Raw genomic sequence first — 19,196 nt, forward strand, 5'->3', positions numbered from 1 at the left:
CCTCCCCTCCAGCGTATCTACCACTCCTCCCAGTTTAGTATCATCCGCAAATTTGCTGAGAGTGCCATCCACACCATCCTCCAGATCATTTATGAAGATATTGAACAAAACCGGCCCCAGGACCGACCCCTGGGAACTCCACTTGATACCGGCTGCCAACTAGACATGGAGCCATTGATCACTACCCGTTGAGCCCGACAATCTAGCCAGCTTTCTACCCACCTTATAGTGCATTCATCCAGCCCATACTTCCTTCACTTGCTGACAAGAATACTGTGGGAGACCGTGTCAAAAGCTTTGCTAAAGTCAAGAAACAATACATCCACTGTATTCAGAAAAGATTCAGAAAAGGGTCATAAAATTATTAGGGGGATGGAACAGCTTCCGTGAGGAGAGATTCATAAGAGTGGGACTTTTCAGCTTGGAAAAGAGACGGACAAGGGGGGATAGGGGAGAGGTCTAGAAAATCATGAGTGGTGTGGAGAAAGTAGATAAGGAAGTGTTATTTACTCCTTCTCATAACACAAGAACTAGGGGCCACCAAATGAAATTAAGAGGCAGTAGGTTTAAAAAAAAAAGGGAAGTGTTTTTTCACATAATGCACCATCAACCTGTGGAACTCCTTGCCAGAGGAATGTGCAAAGTCCAAAAGTAAGCTGGGTTCAAAAAAGAGCTAGATAAATTCATGGAGGATAGGGCCATCAATGGCTATTAGCCAGGCTGGGTAGGGATGGTGTCCTTAGCCTCTGTTTGCCAGAAGCTGTGAATGGAGGACAGGGGATGGAACACTTGATGTTTGATTACCTGTTCTGTTCATTCCCTCTGGGCACCTGGCATTGGCCACTGTCGGAAGACAGGATACTAGGTTAGATGGACCTTTGGTCTGACCCAGTGTGGCCCTGTCAGGGTTCCTTCCCCACTCTGAACTCTAGGGTACAGATGTGGGGAACCGCAGGAAAGACCCCCTCAGCTTATTCTTACCAGCTTAGGTTAAAAACTTCCCCAAGGTACAAACTTTGTCTTGTCCTTGAACCGTACGCTGCCACCACCAAGTGTCTTACACAAAGACCAGGGAAAGAGCCCACTTGGAGACGTCTTCCCCCAAAATATCACCCCAAGTCCTACACCCCCTTTCCTGGGGAAGGCTTGATAAGAATCCTCCCCAATTTGTACAAGTGAACACAGACCCAAACCCTTGGATCTTTAGAACAATGAAAAAGCAAACAGGTTCTTAAAAGAAGAATTTGAATGAAAGAAAAGGGGAAAGAATCACCCCTGTAAAATCAGGATGGTAAATACCTTCCAGGGTAATCAAATTCAAAACATAGAGAATCCTCTAGGCAAAACCTTAAGTTACAAAAAGACACCAAACCAGGAATATTCATTCCCTCCAGCACAGCTTATTTTACCAGCCATTAAACAAAAGGAAATCTAACACATTTCTAGCTAGATTACTTACTAACTAACAGAAGTTCTGAGACTCCATTCCTGAGCTGTTCCAGCAAAAGATCACACAGACAAGCAGTCCCTTTGTTTCCCTCACTCCCGATTTGAAAGTATCTTGTCTCCTCATTGGTCATTTTGGGTCAGGTGCCAGCAAGGTTACCTTAGCTTCTTAACCCTTTACAGGTGAAAGTGTTTTGCCTCTGGCCACGAGGGATTTTACAGCAGCGGGGACAGAAAGGTGGTTCCCTTTCCCTTTATATTTATGACAGGTCCTTTCTTACGTAATTATAAAAATACATAAGTGTCACGGCCACATCGTGACTGACAAATAGCTTCCTTTCTCAGTTCCACCATGTAATTATAAAATAACTCCACTGGGATATAAATATTGCACTTACATTTCAGTGGACAGTACATAGAGCTGCACAAACAAGTCATTGTGTCCGGAAATTTTAGCTCGTGTTGACTTCACTAGTGCTTTATATCTGGCCTGTTGTAAAACGAGGCAAACATCAAGATGAGCTGATGTTCCCCCTGGAAGACCTGTGTGTACCCCTGGGGTACACGGACCCCTGGCTGAGAACCACTGATCTCCATGAATGCACAAGGAAATTGGCCTCAAGACACATTGGCATCATCTGATCAGCCAGTGTCACATGCAGTCTGTGAAATCTCCCATCTCCGGGTCCACCAGAATGTCATGGGGCAGCCCCAGCCGATCCCGCAGGGGGCAGGTTTTTGCCAACCCTTCTGCAGAGAAGGACCTGGGGATTACAGTGGATGAGAAGGTGGCTATGAGACAGCAGGGTGGCCTTGTTGCCAAGAAGGCCAACGGCATATTGGGCTGTATTAGTAGGAGCGTTGCCAGCAGATGGAGGGAAGTGATTATTCCCCTCTATTCGGCATTGGTGAGGCCACATCTGGAGTACTGGGTCCAGTTTTGGGCCCCCCACTACAGAAGGGATGTGGAAAAATTGGAGAGAGTCCAGCAGAGGACAACGAAAATGATTAGGGGGCTGGAGCACGTGACTTAGGAGGGGAGGCTGAGGGAACTGGGCTTCTTTCGTCTGCAGAAGAGAAGAGTGAGGAGGAATTTGAGAGCAGCCTTCAACTACCTGAGGGGGATTCCAAAGAGTGTGGAGCTCGGCTGTTCTCAGTGGTGGCAGATGACAGAACGAGGAGCAATGGTCTCCAGTTGCAGTGGGGGAGGTCTAGGCTGGAAATCAGGAAACACTATTTCAATAGGAGGGTGGTGAAGCGCTGCATTGGGTTCCCTAGGGAGGGGGTGGAATCTCCATCCTTTGAGGTGTTTAAGGCCTACTTGACACAGGCCTGGCCAGGATGAATTAGTTGGGGTTGGTCCTGCTTTGAGCAGGAGTTGGACTAGATGACCTCCTGAGCTCTCTTCCAACCCCGATCTTCTATGGTTCTCCGATTCTCTGAACCTGCCTGCCGTACCCACAGCCAGCAGCTTCATTGCTGCTCTGGTCACTGCAGAAAATGTCCGGCCACCATGTGGGCGCCCCAGCCCCTCTTCCTGCTGTCTGCTCACCTGGTCACAGGGGAGTCCCATCCGTCCCCAGGCACATGGAGCCGGGCACCGATGAGGAGCAGGAATCATTTGGAAATCACAGACAATTCTCAGGAGTCAGGAAAACCGTCCCCCACCCTTGTCATCCTGCTTGGAAATGTTCCCCTGCCCCCTGCACTGAGATTCCTGCCAGGACTCCTGGGATCATTCCCCGGCTCTGGGAGGGAGTGGGGGGTCTCTTCTGGGGTGTATGTACCCCACGCTGGCCCAGCGAGTGCAGGGAGAAAAGGGCCGAGCAGCAGACAGGGTTTTGCAGATTCCTGGGCACAGGGACTAGCGTGAGGGCCGCGCTGAGCTGGGTGAGCCGGGACCGCGCCCTGCTTGGCCAGGAGGGGACACTGTTGCACCATCGCACTGACTCACATAGTCTCATTTCTGGGAGCCAGGACTCCTGGGTTCTATCCCCAGGTCAGGGACGGGGTGGGTCTAGAATAGGCTGGAAGCCAGCAGCAATTAGGACTCCTTGCTTAAAAGAACGGGAGTACTTGTAGCAACTTAGAGATTAACAAAGTCATATAAATTTGTTAGTCTCTAAGGTGCCACAAGCACTCCCGTCCTTTTTGGGGATACAGACTAACACGGCTGCTACTCTGAAATCTAACTCCTTGGCTGTATTCGTGGCTCCGAGTCTGACACTACCTCTTTCTGCCTCAGTTTCCCTGTTTATAAGATGGGGGTAATGTTTGTGTTGAAGTGGGACTGTTCTTGATGTTTCCTCTGAGTGGTGTGGGGGTGCCTCGGTTTCCCCTGGGCAGTTCTTGGGTGTCTAGGTGGTGGGGTGAGGGTGTATGATCATTGCAGAGCCCTAGAGGGCAGGTGTTTGCAGGAGTCTGGACACAGAGAACGGCCGACACCCTGTTTCCTGGCAACTGATGGCCTGGGCCCTTCCCCCCTGCAAGGTGAGAGCTAAAGGGTTGGAGAACAAAGGAATCAGGTGACCTCCTGGCCTGGGAAAGAGACAAAGCCCAGAGGAGGAGGGGCGGGAGGGAGTTTCAGTTTGGGGCTGGCTGGGACATGGAGTGAAGTGCAGACGTGGTTGTCTGGCTCACTGCCCCTCAAAATGGACCCAGCTGAGGGGTCCTGTTCTCTGCACCTGCAAGCTCTGTGTTAGACCATGTTCTTGTCGTCTAATAAACCTCTGTTTTACTGGCTGGCTGAGAGTCACGTCTGACTGCGGAGTTGGGGTGCAGGACCCTCTGGGTTCCCCAGGACCCCGCCTGGGCGGACTCGCTGTGGGAAGCGCAGGGAGGGGCAGAGGATGCTGAATGCTCCGAGGTCAGACCCAGGAAGGTGGAGCCGGGTGAGCTGTGTGTCCTGCAGACAGGCTGCTCCCCGAGAGGAGACTTCCCCAGAGTCCTGACTGGCTTCATGGGGAGCAGTTCCAGAGCATCGCCCAGGGACTCCATGACAATGCTCCCTTCCTCCCACCTGGGACCCTGGCAAAGGCAGGGGAAGGCATTTGGAGGTTGAAGTGATGTTTCCAGAGGAAAGCTCTGGAAAAAAACAAAGTGAACCAATTGGTTTTCTTTCTTTCGTCCTTCAATTAAAAACTTATGTTCACTGACTGAATTGAAACTCTCCCAAGCTCTGGACAGGAAAGAGTTAACGATCATGGGATCTCTTCAGCCAGCCCAGAGTTTTTGCATGCATGATGGAGGTGTGAAGCCATCAGTGGCGAGGGTGAACGATCACCAATCAAATTCGGAAGAAGAGAGTTGACAGGACAGGATGGTCCCCGGCTTTGGAGTCGACACTTTTCTGGTGCTTGCATTTCAGTGGAGAGAATATAGAGCAATATGAACAAGGGGTCGACAGTTTAGTTCGTACTGACTTCACTCGTGCCTTAATGTGGCCTGTTGTAAAACGAGGCAAATATCCAGATGAGCTGATGTACCCCTGGAAGACCTGTGTGTACCCCTGGGGTACACGGACCCCTGGCTGAGAACCGCTGATCTCCACTAACGCACAAGGGAATTGGCTTCAGTACACACTGGCATCACCTGATCAGCCAGTGTCACATGCAGGGCTCTGAAATCTCCCATCTCCGGGTCCACCAGGATGTTATGGCGCAGCCCCAGCCGATCCCCCAGGGGGCAGGTACTTGGTAACCTGCCGGATAAAACCACAGCCAGATTCTTCCTCGCTGTTCTGCTCACTGAAGCAAACACCCGGGCACAATGTCACCGTGTGGGCGAACATCGCCTGCTGGCTCACCGACGGCTGCAAGGCCGGGGCCATCCCAGGCGTGTGTCTGCTGCAAACCTAGAGCCCTGCTCCGGCCACACCTGCCTGGAGAGAACCCAGGAGTCCTGGCTCCCAGCCCCCCTGCTCTAACCACTAGACCCCACTCCCTTCCCTGAGCTGGGATCGAGCCCAGCGTGTGGTGACTCCCCACCCCTGGCTGACTGTGTGTGTCTGACTGTTCTCAGTGCCAACTGTGAGCTCCGTCCCCAATGGCCGGGAGTGCCTGTCGTTCTTCAAAATGGGGGCAGATGGCTGGCAGGAGAAGGAGAAGGAGCTCTTGGCCTGCGCCGGCGCCGAGGACCATTGTGTTGAGGAATCTGGGATATTAACACTGGGTAAGTCCTCCAGATGGGGGCGGGGTCTGAACACAGAGCACGAGGTGGAGCCCAGGTGTCCTGGCTCAGTCCCAGCCCCCCTTGCTCTGACCCACTAGACTCCACTCCCCTGGCAGAGTTGCAGAGAGAACCCTGGAGTCCTACTTGCTGAGATGCCAAAGGAGCACCCAAGGAGGATAAGGCCACTGCAGAGAAAGTAAATGAATTCTGTGCAACGGTCTTCACGGCTGAGGATGGGAGGGAGATTCCCAAACCTGAGCCATTCTGTTTTGGTGACAAATCTGAGGAACTGTCCCATGTTGAGGAATCATTACAGGAGTTTTTGCAACAAATTGATAAATTAAACAGTAATAAGTCACCAGGTCCAGATGGGATTCGCCCAAGAGTTTGGAAGGAAATCAAATGTCAAATTACAGAACGACTAACTGTGGTTTGTAACCTACTATTTAAATCAGCTTCTGTTCCAACTGGCTGGAGGATGGCTGATGACACGCCAATTTCTAAAAAGGGCTCCAGAGGTGATCCCGGCAGCTGCAGGCCAATAAGTCTGACTTCAGTACTGGGCAAACTCATTGAAACTATAGGAAAGAAGAGAACTGTCAGACACATAGATGAACATAATTTGTTGGGGAAGGGTCAACATGGTTTCGGTAAAGGGAAATCACGCCTCACCAATCTACTAGAATTCTCTGAGGGGGTCAACAAGCGTGTGGACAAGGGGGATCCCATGGATATAGTGTACTTAGATTTTCAGAAAGCGTCCCTCACCAAAGACTCTTAAGCAAAGTGAGCTGTCATGCGATAAAATCCTCTCGTGGCTCAGTAACTGGTTAAAAGATAGGGAAAAAAGGGTAGGAAGAAATGGTCAGTTTTCAGAAGGGAGAGAGGTAAATAGTGGGAGTCCCCCAGGGATCTGCACTGGGCCCAATCCTATTCACCATATTCCAAAATGTTCTGGAAAAAGGAGTAAATAGTGAGGTGGCAAAATCTGCAGAAGATACAAAGCTACTCAAGATAGTGAAGTCCAAAGCAGACTGTGAAGAGGTACTAAAGGATCTCTGAACTGGGTGACTGGGCAACAAAACGGGAGAGGAAATTCAATGTTGATAAATGCAAAGTAACGCACATGGGCAAACGTAATCCCAACTAGACATACACAATGATGGGTCGCATTTACCACTCAGGAAAGATCTTGGAGTCATTGTGGAAAGTTCTCTGAAATCATCAACTCCATGTGCAGCGGCCATGAAGAAAGGGAACAGAAAGCTGGGAATCATTAAGAAACGGACAGAGAATAAGACAGTCAAACTGTGGAACTCCTTGCCAGAGTATGTTTTGAAGGCCAAGACTATTACAGGGTTCAAACAGGAACTAGAGAAGTTCCTGGAAGACAGGTCCATCTGTGGCTATTAGCGAGGATGGGCAGGGAAGGTGGCCCTACCCTCTGTTTGCCAGGAGCTGGGAATGGGTGACAGGGGATGGATCATTGGATGATTCCCTGTTCTGTGCATTCCCTCTGGGGTACCTGGGATTGGCCAGAGGATACTGGGCTAGATGCACCTTTGGTGTGACTGAGGAGGGCGGTTCCTCTGTTATGTTCTCACATAGTTCCAGCCCCCTGCTCTGAGCACTGGACCCCACTCTGCTTGCAGAGCCGGGTGCAGTCCTGCTGGGAGGGGAGTGTGTGAGAAACCACATGGGGGTCGGGGGAGGGGGGATGTGGGAGCCCCTGATTACATCTCTCTCCCCCCGTCCAGGTGGCATCACCGCGATGAAAGCTGTGGCTGGATGTGGCTCCCCTGGCGCTTGCATGAAGAGAGTGGGGGAGCAGAAATACATCCAGGGCGTGGTGGAGTGGCAGATCCAGAGCGAGTGCTACCCAGCTCCCAGGGCTGGCGGGGGCATCGGGGAGCCCCGAGCCCTGGCCTGGCGTCCTCCCCTTCTCCTGAGTGCCGGGCTGCAGTGCACCTCCCTTCAGCAGCCACCGGCTGCTCCCTCTCTTTGGTGGGGATTGTGGCTTCCTTTTGTGCATTGGCTGAGTAAAGGGAGTTGTGCAGAAAGCACCCCCCTCGCTCCTTGTCCCCTGACCGCCCAGTCCCGCCTCTCCCCCCCGTCCCTTTCTGTGCACAAGTGATGTTGACAGGAAGAGAACCAGGGAGTCCTGACTCCCAGTACCCCACCCTGTAACCCACCAGACCCCACTCCCTTCTGAAAGCCAGGGATAGAGCCCAGGAGTCCTGGCTCCCAAGACCCCTGCTCTAACCACTGGACCCCTCTCCCCTTGCAGGGCCAGGGAATGGAACCCAGGAGTCCTGTCTAGGCCCCCTCCCGCAAGGCAAGGCCGGGGGAAAGGCATGGGCTGGCTGAGCTCCCCTGGGGAAGGAGACACCGTGGCTCACCCAGCTGTCCAGGCAGGCGGGAATGCCCTGGAGGGGAGAAATGTCCTTCTAGGTTGATTTTGCAGGGCTCAGTTCAACCTGCTCTCTGGAGCGGCTCCACTGGGAGTGCCGAGCTCAGGGAAGGTGTCAGGAAACAGGGCAGATCCCCCCAGCCGGTGGTGCTCTGTGAGCAGATTTCACCCAGCGTGAACTCCTGGATCGCTGCCCCCGTCTGACCCCGGAGTCACTGCCAGTCCCCTCAGATACTCTCAGACAAGCCAGACTTTGTGAGGAAAGGTCACGTACACCCCAAACCAGCCCACCCAGGTTGTCCCCTGCCCCAGGAGACCGGTCACTTACCCCAGAGCCACGGGACTCCAGATCCTACACCAAAGGCAACGCTGGCAGCCAGGTTTGTAGGAAAGTCGCTAAAGGGTCGTGAGCTAAGGAAAGGGAATTAGGGTCACGAGCAGTTAAAGTCGTAAAATTCATGCCCAGGTGAGTCGCATTCTGTAATTCCAAACGGTGGCTGTGATGGGAGAAACTGCCATTTTTCCAAGTCTTTTCAAGTGCCCCCAGACGGGCCCCAGGGATCCCCGCTTTGCATCCGGTACCGGTCCGTGTAAGAGTCCAGCCAGCCCAGCGAGGCAGTGTTCCCTCAATCCATCCTTATAGCCTCTTCTCCCAGAGAACAAGGTGGCAGGGCCCCCACCCACATGGGCTTTGACTTCGATGGGGGGAGGGAGGAACGCGGTGGTCTGCACACGCGATGGCCCCTGCCTTTGGGGTCAGCATTTTTCTGGTGCTAAAGTTCTTCGTTAGCATCCCTACGCCGTTCTCAAGGTTCCTTCTCCACTCCGAACTCTAGGGTACAGATGTGGGGACCTGCATGAAAACCTCCTAAGCTTACCTCCACCAGCTTAGGTTAAAACTTCCCCAAGGTACAAATTAATTTTACCCTTTGCACTTGGATTTCCACTGCCACCACCAAACTTTATCTGTGTTTACTGGGAAACGTAGTTTGGACACATCTTTCCCCCAAAATGCTCCCAACACTTTCACCCCACTTTCTGGGGAAGGTTTGGTACAAATCCTCACCAATTTGCATAGGTGACCACAGACCCAAACCCTTGGATCTTAGAACGATGAAAAAGCATTCAGTTTTCTTACAAGAAGACTTTTAATAGAAGTGAAGGAATCACCTCTGTAAAATCAGGATGGTAGATACCTTACAGAGTAATTACATTCAAAACATAGAGATTCCCTCTAGGCAAAACCTTAAGTTACAAAAAAGGCACACAGACGGGAATAGTCATTCTACTCATCACAATTCTTTTCTCAGCCAATTAAAGAAATCATAATCTAACATATACCTAGCTAGATTACTTACTAAAGGTATGAAGATGCCATTCCTTTTCTATCCCCGGCAAAAGCAGCATACAGACAGAGCCAGACCCTTTGTTTTTCTCCCTCCTCCCAGCTTTTGAAAGTATCTTGTCTCCTCATTGGTCATTTTGGTCAGGTGCCAGCGAGGTTACCTTTAGCTTCTTAACCCTTTGCAGGTGAGAGGATTTTTCCTCTGGCCAGGAGGGATTTTAAAGGGGTTTACCCTTCCCTTTATATTTATGACACGCCCCCCAAATCTCAGCTACGGTGAAACGCTGGCTGGGATTTCTTCCTGGAGCTCTAGTGAAAACAGAGTTAATAAGACACATGCACCTCTAAATATACTACCAAGTACATAAAGACTAACAATCTTTTCCACATCTCAAGGACAATTTTAACCAGTTGATTGTGGGAAACTTTCACAGGAGAGTGCATCAGCCACTTTGTGAGAAGCTCCTGAGATGTGTTGGATGTCGAAATCAAAATCTTGGAGAGCTAAACTCCACCGAAGAAGTGTTTTGTTATTTCCCGTAGCGGTATGAAGCCACTGTAGTGCAGCATGGTCGCTTTGCAGGTGGAAACGCCATCCCCAAACGTGTGGGCGTATCTTTTCCAGGATGTAGACAATGGCGAAACATTCTTTTTCACTGACTGACCAGTTGCTTTCCCTCTCAGACAGTTTTCTGCTGAGAAACACTACAGGGTGGAATTCTTGATCAGGTCCTTTCTGCATTAAAACTTCTCCCACACCACGCTCGGACGCATCTGTGGTTACTAGGAACGGTTTGTCAAAGTCCGGGGCCCTTAGTACAGGGTCAGACATGAGTGTCGCTTTAAGCTGGTTAAAGGCCTCCTGACACTTTTTGGTCCACTGAATGGCATTTGGCTGTTTCTTTTTGGTTAGGTCTCTCAGTGGGGTGGCAATTTGGCTCTATTGCAGTTCAAATCGTCTGTAATAACAAGCCAAACCTAAGAAGGATTGAACCTGTTTCTTTGACTTTGGGACAGGCCATTTTTGGATAGCATCCACTTTGGCTTGTAGGGGGCTGATAGTTCCTTGACCCACCTGGTATCCAAGGTAAGTCACACTGTTTAGGCCTATTTGACACTTCTTAACCTTAACAGTTAGTCCTGCCTCCCTTATGCGCTCAAGGACTTTTTGTAGATGTTCCAGGTGTTCTGCCCAGGAATCTGAAAATATGGCCACGTCGTCAAGGTAGGCGATGCATATTCTCCTCATCCCGCTAGGAGACCATCTACAAGTCTTTGGAAGGTGGCGGGTGCATTCCACAGCCCGAAAGGGAGGACATTAAATTCATACAGCCCGAGATGTGCGATGAAGGCTGACCTTTCCTTGGTGGATTCATCTAGCGGTACCTGCCAGTACCCCTTGGTTAAGTCCAAGGGAGAGATGAACTGGGCCCGCCCCAGTTTCTCTAATAGTTCATCTGTGCGTGGCATTGGATAGTTGTCTGGGCGAGTTACAGCGTTTAGCTTATGGTAGTCCACACAAAAACGTATCTTCCCATCTGGTTTGGGAACTAGAACCACTGGAGATGCCCATGCACTCTGTAACATATCCTGGATCTCCCGGTCTATAGCAGTTTTAGCTTGAGGAGACACCCGGTAAGGTTGGACTTTAATTGGGTGAGCATTACCTGTGTCAATGGAGTGGTATGCCCGTTCAGTCAGTCCTGGGGTGGATGAGAATGTCGGTGCGTAGCTAGTGCACAGCTCCTTGGTCTGCTGTCACTGCATACGCCCAAGGGTCATGGAGAGGTTCACCTCTTCCACACCACCAACAGTTTTCCCTTCGTAATAGACACCTTCAGGCCACTCAGCGTCGTCTCCTCCCTGGGCTGTAAACTGACAAAGCTTTAATTCTCTGGAATAAAAGGGCTTTAAAGAATTAATATGGTACATCTTAGCTTTCAGTTGGAGGTGGGGAATGCTATGAGGTAATTAACAGCTCCCAGGAGCTCCTGGACCATGAATGGCCCTTCCCACGATGCTTCCATTTTATGGGCCTGGAGCGCCTTTAAGACCATGACCTGGTCCCCTACTTTGAAGGAACGCTCTCTGGCATGTTTATCATACCAGGCTTTTTGCTCTTTTTGAGCATCCTGTAAGTTTTCTCTAGCAAGGGCTAAAGAGGTTCGGAGGGTGTTTTGTAGGTTGGTTACAAAGTCCAGAATGTTAGTTCCTGGAGAAGGTGTAAATCCCTCCCATTGCTGCTTCACCAACTGTAATGGCCCCTTAACCTCACAGCCATATACAAGTTCAAATGGGGAAAACCCTGAACTGGGATGTGGTACAGCTCTGTAGGCAAAGAGCAACTGCTGCAACACTAGGTCCCAATCCTTGGAGTGCTCATTTACGAATTTACGTATCATGGCCCCCAAAGTCCCATTCAACTTCTCCACCATGCCGTTTGTTTGATGGTGGTAAGGAGTGGCAACCAAGTGATTTACCCCATGAGCTTCCCAGAGGTTTTCCATAGTTCCTGCCAGGAAATTAGTCCCTGCACCTGTGAGGATGTCGGAGGGCCAACCTACCCTGGCAAAAATGTCTGCTAGTGCCTGGCACACACTTTTAGCCCTGGGGTTGCTTAGAGCTCCTGCTTCCGGCCATCGGGTGGCAAAATCCATGAAAGTCAGTCTGTACTGCTTCCCTCTGGGTGTCTTTTTCGGAAAAGGACCCAGAATATCCACAGCTACTCACTGAAATGGAACTTCAATGATGGGGAGTGGTTGGAGAAGGGTTTTGACCTGGTCTTGGGGTTTTCCCACTCTTTGGCATCCTTCACAAGACCGGAAATAAGTAGAAACATCCTTGCCCATTCCCTCCCAGTGGAATGCCCCCCCAAAACGGTCTTTGGTCCTGTTCACCCCAGCATGGCCACTAGGGTGATCATGGGCTAAGCTCAAGAGCTTGGCCCGGTATTTAGTTGGAACTACCAACTGTCTCTGAGGATGCCAGTCTTCCTGGTGTCCACCAGAAAGAGTTTCTTTGTATAAAAGTCCTCTTTCTATAACAAACCTGGATCGAATAGAAGAGCTGAGAGGCGGTGGGTTGCTCCGTGCTGCCGTCCAAGCTCTCTGGAGGCTTTCATCCGCTTCCTGTTCGGTCTGGAACTGTTCCCTTGATGCTGGAGACATCAGTTCCTCATTGGATTGTGGACCTATGCTTGGTCCTTCTGGAAGCAATGTAGGGGATGGGGCTGTTTCCGTTGACTGTGAACCGCTCTCTGCTGGGACACTATGTTGGGGTTCAGGCTCTGGCTGAGCCTCTTGTGTAGGGTTATGGGCTGCTGCTGGTTCAGGTTCGGTAGGGCCCTCTGGTGTTGAGGTTGCAAGTACTGGATTCAGTGCTGGCAATGGGTCTGGTGCTGGTTGTTCCTCTGGTTCCGGTTCTGGGACTGGTTCCGTCTGGGTCTCTGGGACTGGATCCACGAGTGCTGTTGCAGACATTGGCCTGGGGTCCGGGTCCATCACCTCTGACCGGGTCCTGAGAGAAGTTTCCTGAACAGAGCTAGGCCTCATGGCTTGTTTAGAGTGGCTGCGGGTGACCATTCCCACCCTCTTGGCCCGCTTCACATGATTGGCCAAGTCTTCCCCCAACAGCATGGGGATGGGATAATCATCATCGACTGCAAAAGTCCACGTTCCTGACCAGCCCTGGTACTGGACAGGCAATTTGGCTGTAGGCAAATGGAAAGAGTGGGACTTGAAGGGTTGAATCGTCACTTGGATCTCTGGGTTGATTAAATTGGGGTCCACTAAGGAAGCATGGATAGCTGACACTTGTGCTCCGGTGTCCCTCCACGCGGTGACCTTCTTCCCGCCCACACTCACAGTTTCCCTCCACTCCAAGGGTATCTGGGAAGTATCTGGGCCTGCGGATCTTTGGTGTGATTCCGGTGCAATGAACTGTAATCTGTTGGGGTTCTTGGGGCAGTTGGCCTTTACTTGCCCCAGCCCGTTACATTTAAAACATCGTCCAGCTGAGGGGTCACTGGGGTGAGGTGGGTTGCTGGAGAACGGGGTGGTGGGACGATAAGGTGTTTGGAGGGTTCTTTGGGAGGTAGGTGGGGCCTTGGGCGGCCCCCGGTAATAGGGTGTGGTCTGGGGTTGTCCCTTCTGGTCTCCGCTCCAACTGCGACCAGTTTTTTTCTTCTCTGCCACCTCTACCCATCTGTCTCCAATCTCTCCTGCCTCGATTACAGTTTTGGGCTTCCCATCGAGGATGTATTTTTCTATTTCCTCAGGAACACCCTCTAAGAATTGTTCCATTTGCATTAGGAAGGGCAAATTTACTGGAGATTCAACACTTCCTCCTGATATCCAGGCATCCCAGTGTTTCACAATGTGGTAGGCATGTCGGGTAAATGACACGTCTGGTTTCCACCTTAGGGCTCTGAACCTCCGACGAGAATGCTCGGGTGTTATCCCCATTCTGACTCTCGCCTCGGATTTAAACAGTTCATGCTCATTCATGTGTTCTTTAGGCATTTCAGCCAACACCTCAGCTAATTGTCCACTGAGCTGCGGCCTCAGCTCTACCATGTATTGGTCTGTAGGGATGCTGTACCCAAGGCAGGCCCTTTTGAAGTTTTCTAAGAAGGCCTCGGTATCATCGCCTGCCTTGTAGGTGGGGAACTTTCTGGGATGGGAAGTGCTACCTGGAGAAGGATTGCTAGGGTTTGTTGGTATATTCTGCTGAGTCTTTACCTTCTCCATCTCCAGTTCATGCTGCCTCTCTTTTTCCTTCTCCTCCTCCACATGCTTCCTTGCCTCCATTTCCCTCCTGTGGGCAGCCTCCTGTACCTCCTTCTCCAGCCGCATGAGTTCTATCTGTCTTTCATGTTCCTTTTGTTTTTCCCTCAGCCTGAAATCTGGCTAATTCCAGCGTTTCTTGAGCCGTGGATTCTGTCATCCTAACCTCTCTGTTTTTAACTAACTTTACACCCGAGGTTTGGAAATAAACAAACAAAAAAAACTTGGCTGTAAAATTTTGCTGTGCTGGAATAGGATACTTTTTCTCTGATAGTGACTGTCAGGCTACAGAAAAAGACAATTCAGTTTGTCTCTGCTCTGGCCCCAAATCAAAGAAAAAACTTCCAACTACTTGGAAACCTGCTTATCAGCAGCCCCAAAGGAAAAAAAAAATTCGTGTTCAATTCTGTGCTCCTTGTAAAAAAAAAATAAAATCCTAAAAAAAACCCCAAAACCTGCCACTTTTGTCTCCAGGCAAATGGGTAGAACACCCCCCCCCCCTCCATTTAGTTTTAGGGGGAAAAAAACCTCAGGTTTTTGAAGACTGTGAATTTATCTGCAGGAGATTAACTCCTCTGCCTCCAGGCAAAGAAAACCTGCAATTCACAAAGATAATCCCCTTTTGTCTCTGCTCTGGCCCCAAAGCAGAGAAAAAACTAGTTGCTTTCAGTTGGACCTCCTTTCCAGCAGCCCCAAAGGAAAAAAAATATTTCCTTTTTAAAATCCGTTTTTCTGGTTCAAAAAAATCTCAAATTGATCTCAAAATGATTTCAGGTTAATCCCACCACTCTGCCACCATGTCAAGGTTCCTTCCCACTCTGAACTCTAGGGTACAGATGTAGGGACCTGCATGAAAACCTCCTAAGCTTACTTTCATCAGCTTAGGTGAAAACTTCCCCAAGGTACAAATTAATTTTGTCCTTTGCCCCTAGATTTCTACTGCCACCACCAAACTTTAACTGGGTTTACTGGGAAATGTAGTTTGGACACGTCTTTCCCCCCAAAATCCTCCCAACCCTTGCACCCCACTTCCTGGGGAAGGTTTGGTAAAAATCCTCACCAATTTGCATAGGTGACCACAGACCCAAACCCTTGGATCTTAGAACAATGAAAAAGCATTGCGTTTCCTTACAAGAAGACTTTTAATAGAAGTAGAAAAGAATCACCTCTGTAAAATCAGGATGGCAAATACCTTACAGGGGAATTAGATTCAAAAGAGAGAGAATCCCTCTAGGCAAAACCTTAAGTTACAAAGAGACACACAGACAGGAATATCCATTCTATTCAGCACAGCTATTTTCTCAGCCATTTCAACAAATCATAATCTAACACATACCTAGCTAGATTACTTACTAAATTCTAAGAGTCCATTCCTGTTCTGTCCCCGGCAAAAGCATCACACAGACAGACACAGACCCTTTGTTTTTCTCCCTCCTCCCAGCTTTTGAAAGTATCTTATCTCCTCATTGGTCATTTTGGTCAGGTGCCAGCGAGGTTACCTTTAGCTTCTTAACCCTTTACAGGTGAGAGGATTTTTCCTCTGGAGAGGAGGGATTATAAAGGAGTTTACCCTTCCCTTTCTATTTATGACAACAGGTGAAAGTGTTTTGCCACTGGCCATGGGGGATTTTATAGCACCGGGGACAGAAAGGTGGTTCCCCTTCCCTTTATATTTATGACAGGTCCTTTCTTATGTTATTATAAAAATACATAAGTGTTACGGCCACATTGTGACTGACAAATAGCTTCCTTTCTCAGTTCAAGATAAGCTGATGTACCCCCTGGAAGACCTGTGTGTACCCCTGGAGTACACGGACCCCTGGCTGAGAACCACAGATCTCCACTAACGCACAAGGGAATTGGCCTCAACACACATTGCATCACCTGATCAGCCAAAGTCACATGCAGGGTTGTGAAATCTCCCATCTCCGGGTCCACCAGGATGTCATGGGGCAGCCCCAGCCGATCACCCAGGGGACAGGTATTTGCCATCCTGCCGGATAAAACCACAGCCAGATGCTTCCTCGCTGTTCTGCTCACTGCAGCTAACATCCAGGCACCATGTGGGTGGCTCTGCCCCTCTGCCTGCTGTCCGCTCTCCTGGCCACAGGTGAGTCCCATCTGTCTCCGGTCACAGGGAGCCGGGTGGTGGGGTCGGGCATTCACTTGGGGAAAGTGCTGCTGTCGATGGTGGATACTGGCGTCAGGATGGAATTTGTGGGTAAAACCAGCGAGAGGAAAACCTGGAGCCACGTCCCCCGGCTGACTTGGGGAGAGCAGGGATTGGAGCCTGGGACGCCCACAGCCCACGCTAGGGGCCTGGCCAGCGGGTCTGAGTCCGTCTGTCCTTCCTTCTTCTCGTTCCTCCTCCACCTCTCGTCCGAGCTTGGGGTCATCCGGATGAGGAGCAGCACCCCCGTCCACATGTCATCCTGCCTAGAAATGTTCCCCTGCCTGTCAGCGCTGAGATTCCTGCCAGGACTCCTGGCTTCATTCCCCGGGTTTGAAAGGGGAATGGGGGTGCAACGGGTGGGGGCTGGGAGCCAGGTCTTCTGGACTCATTCCCCAGCTGTAGAAGAGGGCTGGGGTGTAGTGAGTTTGAGCAGAGATGGCTGCAAATCAGGACTCCCGGGCTCTGTCCGTGGCTCTGAAAGAGGAGTGGGATCTCGTGGGTTAGAGTGGGCTGGGAGTCAGGAGTGAGGAGTTCTCAGCTGTCTTCTTGGTTTATACCCTGAATTGAACACATCTTTTTTCTACCTCAGTTTCCCTATTCTTTGATAGTAATATAACTTTGCAACCATCTAGGGAGATAGAAGGGCAGGGGAATGTGTTCTGAGTTTTAATTGATGTTTCCACATGAAAACTTTAAAAAAACCAAAGTGGGAAAAGTTTTCTTTTTCTTTCTTTCTTTCTTTCTTTCTTTCTTTCTTTCTTTCTTTCTTTCTTTCTTTCTTTCTTTCTTAAAACGACCTTACGCTCATGAATTTAAAGTCCCCCATGCTCTGGAGAGGAAAGAGTTGATGCTCCTGGGATCGCTGGCTGGAGGCGCACAGCCATCAATCCAAAGGTTTAACAAGCCTCAATCGTATTCTGAAGAAGAGAATTGGCAGGATCAGCGATGAAAAGTGGGCTGAAGTCGAGTGTGGCTGAGCTGACGTAACTCTGAGAGGCAGAGGCCTGGAGCAGAGAGCTACGGCGGGGTGTGTGTGTGTGTGAGAAAGGTTCACCGCAAAGCCAGGCAGAAACCCCTCTTCAGAGCAGCCGAAGTCTTGTTTTTCTGTCTACACAGACGTGTGAGGTTTGTTAGCAGGCACAAGCTGCACCCCAGATAGCCACGTCAGCAGCTGAAAATGTATTCTAGCCACAGACACTCAGGCAGCAAACAGACTTGTCTGCCGTGTTGAGTCAGATATAAATGACCAGCTAGCAAGATGCCTTTCCCCATCCGGAGAGTTAAATGGAACTGGGCAGAACTGCTGCAAAAGCAGGTGGCATTTCTCCAAGATCTGCCGGCCCACACGTTCAGTGAGGCATTGGTGGTAACAACTCCCACAGTTGGTTGGTGGTGGTATTTCGCCCACGGGCACTGCCTGAGGAGGGGTGGGGAGCCACGGTTTGTACTGAGAAGGGATTTTTCCAACCTCCAGGGAGCGCTCTGCAATGCGAGGTGTGTGCGTCCAGAGAGCAATCATGCTCCGGCCGCCTGCAGCCCTGCGCCCCCTCGGAAGGGACCTGCGTCACCGTCGTGGCAGAGTTCAGGCTAAGTGAGTGAAAGAAGATTCCTACTAAGTGTAGACACCATTGTCCTCCTGAAGCCAGGGGTCGAACCCAGGAGTCCTGGCTCCCAGCCCCTCCCCCTACTCTAACCAATAGTCTCTTCTCCTCTCTAGGAGCATTGACTGCTCAGTCTGGAAAGATAATGTCATAGATGGGGGATGGGATGAGATGGGGTATTGCAGTGGGTGGCTGTGGGGCTGGATCAGACAGAAGAGAGGATTTTGTCGCGGGGGGGGAGGGGGGAGATGAGATGAGTTGGGGGTGGGGTGGATGGAACAAAAGGGGAGGATGGAGCAGCTGGGGGTCCATTGGGGAGCTCAGAGGTGATGCTCTGTTTCCCTTCCACAGAGGGAAACTCCATATCCTACACGGCTAAATCGTGCCTGGAGCCCAAGAACTGTGAGTCCGGTCCCTTCTCGCTGACCTACGCGCACAATGTCACCGTGCGGGTGAACATCGCCTGCTGTGACACCGACGGCTGCAACGCCGGGGCCATCCCAGGTGTGTGTCTGCTGCAAACCTAGAGCCGTGCTCCGGCCACACCTGCCTGGAGAGAACCCAGGAGTCCTGGCTCCCAGCCCAACCCCCCCATCTCTAACCACTAGAGCCCACTCTCCTCCCACAGCTGGGGACAGAACCCAAGATTCCTGGCTCCCAGCCCCCCTGCTCTAAACACTAGACCCCACTCCCTTCCCCGAGCTGGGATTGAGCCCAGTGTGTGGTGACTCCCCACCCCTGGCTGACTGTGTGTGTCTGACTTTTCCCAGTGCGAACTGTGAACTCCGTCCCCAACGGCCGGCAGTGCCTGTCGGTTTTCAAATTGGATCCTTTTGACATTCAGCCGACTGGGATCTTGGCCTGCACCGGCGCCGAGGACCGTTGTTTTCAGGATTATGGGGTGTTAACACGGGGTAAGTCCTCCAGATGGGGGCGGGGTCTGAACACAGAGCACGAGGTGGAGCCAGGTGTCCTCGCTCAGTCCCAGCCCCCCTTGCTCTGACCCACTAGACTCCACTCCCCTGGCAGAGCTGCAGAGACAACCCTGGAATCCTACTTCCTGAGATGCCCAAGGAGGATAAGGCCACTGCAGAGAAAGTAAATGTATTCTGTGCATCGGTCTTCACAGCTGAGGCTGGGAGGGAGATTCCCAAACCTGAGCCATTCTGTTTTGGTGACAAATCTGAGGTACTGTCCCAGATTGAGGAGTCATTACAGGAGTTTTTGCAACAAATTGATAAATTAAACAGGAATAAGTCACCTGGAC

The 19,196-nt window shown here is 50.8% G+C and overlaps 1 protein-coding gene across 1 annotated transcript; it reads left to right on the forward strand.

The window, feature by feature from the left end:
* The first annotated feature begins 16,216 nt into the window (after positions 1 to 16,216).
* On the forward strand, positions 16,217 to 18,932 carry LOC125628844 (phospholipase A2 inhibitor and Ly6/PLAUR domain-containing protein-like). The gene is made up of 4 exons (XM_048834081.2): positions 16,217 to 16,265; positions 17,803 to 17,919; positions 18,281 to 18,433; positions 18,700 to 18,932. Exons 1-4 carry the CDS (start codon positions 16,217 to 16,219, stop codon positions 18,930 to 18,932), a joined length of 552 nt encoding a protein of 183 aa, XP_048690038.2.
* The last annotated feature ends 264 nt before the right edge of the window (positions 18,933 to 19,196 follow it).

This window comes from Caretta caretta, chromosome 24 (genome assembly GCF_965140235.1).
Source record: "Caretta caretta isolate rCarCar2 chromosome 24, rCarCar1.hap1, whole genome shotgun sequence".
NCBI classification, from domain to species: Eukaryota; Metazoa; Chordata; order Testudines; family Cheloniidae; genus Caretta; species Caretta caretta.

Excerpts from the sequence above, each read along its gene's own strand:
- LOC125628844 (XM_048834081.2), top strand. The coding sequence starts at position 16,217 with ATGTGGGTGGCTCTGCCCCTCTGCCTGCTGTCCGCTCTCCTGGCCACA. Across the intron at positions 16,266-17,802 it reads GTCCGCTCTCCTGGCCACAG|GGAGCGCTCTGCAATGCGAG; the intron begins GTGAGTCCCATC and ends TCCAACCTCCAG. Across the intron at positions 17,920-18,280 it reads CGTGGCAGAGTTCAGGCTAA|AGGGAAACTCCATATCCTAC; the intron begins GTGAGTGAAAGA and ends TCCCTTCCACAG.